The sequence below is a fragment of the Oreochromis aureus genome, linkage group 17, assembly GCF_013358895.1.
Source record: "Oreochromis aureus strain Israel breed Guangdong linkage group 17, ZZ_aureus, whole genome shotgun sequence".
Taxonomy (NCBI): Eukaryota; Metazoa; Chordata; class Actinopteri; order Cichliformes; family Cichlidae; genus Oreochromis; species Oreochromis aureus.
In genome coordinates, this window is record NC_052958.1 from 23,461,036 (window position 1) to 23,468,761 (window position 7,726).

General features: G+C 44.3%; 1 protein-coding gene across 1 annotated transcript; it reads left to right on the plus strand.

The window, feature by feature from the left end:
• Positions 1-305: 305 nt before the first annotated feature.
• Positions 306-7,496, plus strand: ing3 (inhibitor of growth family, member 3). The gene is made up of 12 exons (XM_031731575.2): positions 306-460; positions 602-673; positions 3,107-3,207; positions 3,323-3,388; positions 4,062-4,158; positions 4,246-4,317; positions 5,144-5,260; positions 5,341-5,507; positions 5,972-6,165; positions 6,240-6,432; positions 6,525-6,563; positions 6,655-7,496. Exons 1-12 carry the CDS (start codon positions 433-435, stop codon positions 6,769-6,771), a joined length of 1,263 nt encoding a protein of 420 aa, XP_031587435.1. The 5' UTR covers positions 306-432; the 3' UTR covers positions 6,772-7,496.
• Positions 7,497-7,726: the final 230 nt, after the last annotated feature.

Genomic DNA, 7,726 nt, shown 5'->3' on the forward strand with positions numbered 1-7,726 from the left:
TTAGTTGTTTCTGTCCACATATTTTTGTAGAAAAGTAAATATAATTTTCAGCTGGTCATTAATGCAATTTTTCAGGTAAAAAAATGTCCCAAAGCTTTGTGTAAATGTGCAGTCGAAATGAAATATTTTACAAGGCTTGAGAAAAACAACCCTCTTGCTTTTTATTTTCAAATAAATAAATAAATAAATAAAGGATTACTGTACTGCCTAAAAGACGTAAATAAATGTAAATACAAATACAATTCCCATGATGCATCTGTCCTGTCAACGCCTGCCTGTATTTGAACCAATCAGAGCGCAGGCAGACGTTTGCGTCAGCATCCATGACCTCCTTTTTTCTGGGTATTTTTTCTGGGCAGACGTTGGCAGGCGGCGCCATATTGAAAGCAGAGAATTGTCGGAGAAAACGGCCGAAAGCTTAAATTAAACACGATGCTGTACCTGGAGGACTACCTGGAGAGTGAGTATGGGACTGCAACGAAGCGGCGGCGGTGTCACAGGGCTCTGCTGCGCGTTAAATATGTGTTATTTACCGGCTAGGTCGGCTCCGGCAGTTAGCCTAGCCGTGCTAGCAGGTAACCGCCTTTTCTTCTCCTGGCAGTGATCGAGCAGCTACCCATGGATCTCCGCGACAGGTTTACGGAAATGAGGGAGATGGACCTGCAGGTTCAGAGTACGTACAACCCCGCCGCCAACGGCGCCACACACCGGCCACACCACACCGGGGACACGCGTGCTGCGGAATGCACACATAGTGGCAGCCCTGCTGGGACTGTCCAAGCAACAGAGTCGCGTCCCGGCGCCGATGAACGCCCGAGCTGCGCTTACTTAATTAGCACATGTTAGCACAGGTGGCTAACGGGCTGAAACCCAGTAGATACCAGCATGAGACTGCAGCACAGCATCCACCTGCAGGGTCACATTCACCCACCTACAGGGACCCCTCCCCTTTAACACTGCCGATCCGAAAGTTCACATTCATGCACATGAAAAGTAAAGTTGCTAATAAAGCAACTTTAAAATGATTATCGCTGTTAGACGCTCACATGAGGTCCTGATCATCATTTTAACACTTTATAAATAAAAAAATAATCAGTTATCTTTGGTCTAAACTGAGATTATTTAACAGGATTTCTGTAAATATTTGGGGAGTTTTAAAGGTTTTAGTAAAATATGTTCTGGTAAATTAAGTTGCTGAACAAAATTAATTTTGAACTGAAATTTAAAATGAAGGATTATTAAAATAGTAATCATTTCCTCTAAAATATTTTGTTTCAATCACTGACACAAATTTAATTGGACTTAGACTTAGATAAATTAAACCACTTTCTAAACGCTTGTGTGTGCAGCCAGAAAAAAAACAGTGTTGTAACAGTGTTATAAACGCGACTCTGAAAGGTGTAATAATAAATCAGTGTTAGGGATACTCTGAATGAGCCTGTGCTGGGCGCTAGTGCTGTGTGATACTGCAGATTTCAGTATTGATCCAATACCAAATAAATACAGGGCCAGTATTGCTGGACACTTTGCTGTCATTTTTCTATCTGTTTAAACCTCAGGATATTAACCCTTTAAGACCTACCATAAAACCAAGTCTGCCAGAGCTTATCTTCATATTTTTAGATGCTGTAGTGCCATTTTTTGGGAGTATTTCAAGTTGCTATAGTAACTACATGAATTGCAAAAAAGTGCAATAAACTACAAAAGAATGTACAATTGTTTTTGTTTTTTTGTTGTTGTTTTTTTACACATATTTCTAGTTAGAGAAATTTCAGGGGTATATCCCTCAAAACTGTAAATGCAAAAAAGTTGCACAAAGTAGTTTCCAACCACAGGAAATTTATTTTGAGTGTATTCATAGTTTTATTTTTGACATACACAAATTTTTATATACTGTAGGAAAAACAAAAGTAAATATTGTAATGCAAATTTGCAAAAAACAGCATGTACATCAACATAAACTATTTCCAGCAGTGTAATTTGAGTTCTAAGCATCCCAGAAACTGTACAGAAAGCCATAAACATGAATTTTAAAACCACCGGCATATCTTTGTAAATGCCCTATAGGAAAAAAAACCTACATTTTCCGCGAAGATGATGCCACTTCTGGTTTCAGGTAGGTAATGGCGGATGCGCTCATCGTAATTAGCAAAGCGTGTTTCTGGAATACTATGGTTTTGTTGCTGCAAATGCTTTTTACACAATTTTTGCAAAGCCATATGTGGAAGGAAACCATGACCTAGGACAAGCTGAATGCATAAGATGTACTCCTCCAGTTTCATATGCAAAAAAAATTATTGCGCTAGCTTATGTGGTTGCAATTCTACTGGGCTTTAAAAACAGCCTGCTCTGACCAGCCATAAAAGGTTAAACCCTGCTTAAAAACATGCTTAAAATATTTTAATCTTAGATGTGCTTTTAGGGAAAGTTAAAAAAAATGTGCAACAAAAAAACTTTACTTTAAATGTATAAAAATGATAAACCAGGTGTTAATTACAGCATAATTCTGCTCTTATATTAGATCCTGGTGGTTTTCAGGTTATTTATTGGTCTTTAGGATCAGCAGACTGAGCTGTGTGAAGTTGTCAGCCTCGGTCCGTGGGCGTTTTCAGTTGGTCTTAAAAATGCACAGACTCTATATAACTTTAAAGTGATGATGAAACCACTTCAGTTTTAATCACATTGGTTCAGAGGCACAGATCTGTGACATAACAGGAGCACTCACTGAGTGAGAGCTGGAGAAATAAAGTTAAAATCAAACTTTATTTATACTGCACCATTGAAGCAGGTCAGGTCAGAGAGCATATCCAATCAGTAATCAACAAAATCTGACAAATATTATCCGCACATGGCACACTCACTGCTGCAGGTTTCAGCTGGCAGGAAACACTCAGAAACAAATCACATGAGGGAGTGTGGACCAGGTGAGTCCTCAGCTCTGATTTCATTACAGCTACAGTCCAAAGGTGATCTCCAGGCTCAGAATAAGTCTGCAGTTCACCAGAGAGGAAACACCTGAGGGAGGGCCGCACTCAGACTTTACACACGTGATGTTAAAATGCTGAGTGCTGCGTTTTCTCACGTTGTTTCCTGTTTGTTCCTTCAGATGCCACGGATCAGCTGGAGCAGAAGGTCATTGAGTTCTTTGTAAATGCCAAGAAGAACAAACCAGAGTGGAGGGAGGAGCAGATGGAGGTCATTAAAAAGGTCAGAGGTGGCGGATTCTTCTTGTTTCTGTGTGTGTGTGTGTGTGTGTGTGTGTGTGTGTGTGTGTGTGTGTGTGTGTGTGTGGCTCTTGGGTTAAACCTGCGTGTGTTCTTAGGATTACTACAAAGCTCTGGAAGATGCAGATGAGAAAGTCCAGCTGGCCAATCAGATCTATGACCTGGTGAGTAAAGGTTTCCTTCAGGTGTCACTCAGGTGATCACAGAATGGTAAAGGTGCACATTTAGGCTTAAACGGCTTTAACATGTAGAAATCTGAGGAACCCTCAGTTATTCCACACAGCCGCCACTAGATGGCAGAAAGAGCCTTGAAGAGCCACTAAAAAACCACGAGGAGTTACTTATCCTGCAGTCTGAGAGCATTGTCACTATCACTGAATGATACCAGCTAAACTCAGACCCTTCACTTATAAATCACTTATTGGTTACATCGATCACTCATCTGTGAGATTTGATCAGTCGTTGTTGATCAATGAGAATGATCAACAACGACTGATCTATGAGAATTTGCATATTAATGATCAAGGAACTGACCTTCCAACCCATTGTTCCTTCAGTGGTGTTAGTTTCAGTCATTATGTGAATGTACTGTTTATGAGATTGGGGAAACTTGCAGTCAGCTGAGACTGAAGAAGTCACTTGAATGAGTGATGAAACATTTCTCCCACTGAAAATGCTACGTCCAGATGAACAGAATCAACTTTTGGGGGCATCTGTGAGATTATTAACACATCCATCAGCCCAACACTTAAAGATTCTTTATGTGTCACAGAAAAGCTGCTTGATTGGTTTAAAATTGGTTTTCGTTGTTGACCTCGTTGGTCCTCTGTGTCTCAGGTGGATCGACACCTGCGTAAACTGGACCAGGAACTGGCCAAGTTCAAGATGGAGCTGGAGGCTGACAACGCCGGCATCACTGAGATCCTTGAGAGACGTGAGTAGCTCTTTGGTTCTATCCGGCAGGGGAATGTTAGACTTCCTGTCACGTGTGCCTGACTTCCTGTCCCATATCTGTGCTCAGGATCGTTGGAGATGGACAGCCCGTCTCAGCCTGTCAACAACCACCACGTTCACTCACACGCCGCCACAGAGAGTGAGTACACGCCAACACCACATCTGTTTATTGTCTGCTGCCTGGATCAGCGCCCACATCTTTCCTGATCCGTACTGATTGACCACCTAATCAATGACGTAAACGAGGCGGAGGTGTTCCCAGTTGCTGATGTCACACATCACGCATCAACCTGTTTTCCTGTTTTCCTTCTCTCACCCTAACCGGTCGCAGCAGATGGCCCCTCCCTGAGCCTGGTTTTGCTGGAGGTTTCTTCCTGTTAAAAGGGAGTTTTTCCTTCCCACTGTCGCCAAAGTGCTTGCTCATAGGGGGTCATATGATCGTTGGGTTTTTCTCTATGTATTATTGTAGGATCTACTGTACAATATAAAGCGCCTTGAGGCGACTGTTGTTGTGATTTGGCACTATATAGATAAGATTGAATTGAATTGAACCTGAACTGCAGTGATAACCCGGGTCTTAGACCACACTAACTTCATTGTCCAGCTTTGTCCTCATGCTGTTGTTAGCAGCTTTTAAAAGTTTAGCGTCACGATACTTGTTCTCGTTAGACCTTACCTGCTGAGGTCATTTGGGGTCATTTGAGTTGACGCGTGAGTCGTGACATCAGCACAATGAGCCTCTCTGAGTCGTCCACACTGATTTAACCGACTGAAATCACCCACTCTTGGCCATGCCACCGTTCACCATGGCAACAGCAGCAAACAGAAACATGGTGTCAGATCCAAGCAGTGTGAGGCTCAGACAAATTTGGGGCGGGACTTGGTGATGGTATTGTGTCTGTCTTTAGGCTGTTTTCAGTTTGAAACAGGAAGTGTCAGCTAACCGCATGTTTGTGTGCTCTCAGAGAGAAAATATAGTGCTCCGAGCCACCACACCACAGAACATGTTCCAGAGAAGAAGTTCAAGTCTGAAGCTCTGCTGTCCACGCTCACATCAGATGCCTCCAAAGAGAACACGCCAGGTAAGAGCCACGACCCTCACTGGAGCACTCTGACCCTCGCCTGCCATGTGTTGCCTGTCTCACACGTGTGTCCTCGGCAGGCTGCCGTACCAACAGCACGTCCTCGTCTACCAACAATGCGTACAGCGTCAACTCCTCCCAGCCTATGGCCTACAACCTGAGCTCGCTGTCCTCAGGGCCCGGAGCTGGAGCTGGAGCCGGCGCCATCACCATGGCTGCTGCCCAGGCGGTGCAGGCCACAGCTCAGGTGAGAGAACATCCAGTTAGAGAAGGGGTGGAGTTTCTCAGGTGATTACACCTGCAGGCCAAGCTTGTCATTTTGGATCAGTTAAAATCTTTTAAAAGTTCTTTGAAAAAAGCGACAGCGTCCAGAAACATTTGTTCCACAGAGAACACATTCACAGCATGAGCAGCTGGTCCGTCTCCATCACCTCTGAAGTCATATGCAGACATTCTGTTCATCATCATCAGTGCCTCAACTGTGCTTCTTTGCTGTGTTAGTTGGGTTTCCAGTATAACTCAAATCTGAAGTTTCAAGTAACTATCAGTCTGAGATGAGCAGGTCAAAGAATTTTTAAATCAGACATGTTGAATCACATTTGGTTAGTTCAAGGACTGAAGGATGGTAGAAAATCTGACATCTGGCTACCGGATGTGCTTGTCTGTGTTACTGACCTAAACATTTTACTGCTGATGTATCCATGTGAGCAGATGAAGGAGGGCCGGCGGACGTCCAGCCTCAAAGCAAGCTATGAGGCCATCAAAAACAACGACTTCCAGCTGGGCAGGGACTTTGCTCTGTCCCGGGACAGCACTGCCGGATACTCCTCCTCCGCCCTCGCCTCCACCCTCACCCAGACCCTCACCCCCAGCACCACCTCCGACTCTCGAGGACGCAAGTCCAAGTAAGACCACCATCTTGGCTGCTTGCCTCCAGCGCTCAGAATGGATAAACACTCACTCTTCTTCCTTTTTACAGGAGCAGCATTAAGTCTTCCAACCATCAGTCGTCTTCGTCATCGTCCTCCTCCTCACTGTCGTCCTGTTCTTCGTCATCGGCGCTCGCTCAGGAGCTCTCCCAGCAGGCATCAGTGCTGCCCGAAGCCGAGGCCAACAATCAGGTGGACTGGACCTACGACCCCAATGAGCCCCGATACTGCATCTGTAACCAGGTACACACATACACGCACACATCAGGTTCGCTGATGGACCAATCACTGACGAGGCCCCATAGACTGATGGTGACTCCTCTTCTGTGTTTCAGGTTTCTTATGGAGAGATGGTCGGCTGTGACAACACAGATGTGAGTCTTTTACCTTCAGGTTCTGACCCGTTTCCCACGGAAACGTGTGTCTGTGTGTGTATGTGCTGACCGTGTCTGTGTATGTCCTCAGTGTCCGATTGAGTGGTTCCACTACGGCTGCGTTGGCCTGACGGAGGCTCCGAAGGGGAAGTGGTACTGCCCTCAGTGCACAGCGGCCATGAAGAGGAGGGGCAGCCGCCACAAATAGACACACACCGCCTTGTAACCTACATTCGAGGCGGCTGAGGTCAGAGGTCACCAACAGCAAACTGCTGATCATCGGACACTGAGGATTTAAAGCCGTGTGGAGGAAGTGATGTCAGCTCTGAGAGAAATAAAACCTGGGTTCACTCTAAGCCTAAAAAAACCGCAGTCTCTGCTACTAAAGTCAAGATTAATGCTCACATCGTGACTCCACATTTAAACTGTCATTTTAATCCCAAAAACTAGTCTTTGTTATTCAGACTCAGTGCAGTTAATCCTGACATTTTAAACTAGTCAGAATAATTAATGAGTCTTTCTGTCAGAGCACAGATACTAACCCAGGTTTTATAGTTGGTTAATCTGGGATTATACTTGGAATAGCTGAGTTTGTAAACCAGGTCTTTTTGTCTCCTTCCATTATATGCAGATTTTTCCCAGAGCTGAAATTATTTCCCATGAGGCCATGCTCCCCTCTCACTCATTTAAAACTACAAACAGGATGGGTTGTTGGACTACAACTGTGGATGCCTGTTGGAGCCAAATTAGATGAGTCTCATTTGACCTCCATAGAAAGCCAGAATGTATTGTTTGTGAGTGTGTGTCTGTGTGTGTTGGTTTGTGTTGTGTTGGTTTGCGTGTGTGTGTGTGTGTGTGTGTGTGTGTGTGTTGGTTTGTGTTGTGTGACATGTTAAAATGAAGAGTCCAATAAAGCGATGTTTTGGTAAATCAGCTGGTGCGTTGTTGTTATTTGACCTAATGGAATCAACGGGAAGCAGCTGTCACAGCTGTAAACATCTGGTGGGTGAGAACTTCAGGCTGCCACGTAGTGCCGTTTATTCATTAAATCTGTGTCTCTGAAGTCAGCGTACAAAGACTATCCGCATGTTTCCAAGCAGAAAACCACAGTCAGTTCACATCATTGCTTTATAGTTTTTTATTAGTTGATGTCGCTGCAGTTC

What these genes read in the sequence shown, in the direction of transcription:
- ing3 (XM_031731575.2), top strand. Translation starts at nt 433, where the DNA reads ATGCTGTACCTGGAGGACTACCTGGAGA. An exon ending in CACTGAGATCCTTGAGAGAC is followed by an intron (nt 4,159 to 4,245) that starts GTGAGTAGCTCT and finishes ATCTGTGCTCAG; the next exon opens with GATCGTTGGAGATGGACAGC. An exon ending in CTCACACGCCGCCACAGAGA is followed by an intron (nt 4,318 to 5,143) that starts GTGAGTACACGC and finishes GTGTGCTCTCAG; the next exon opens with AGAGAAAATATAGTGCTCCG.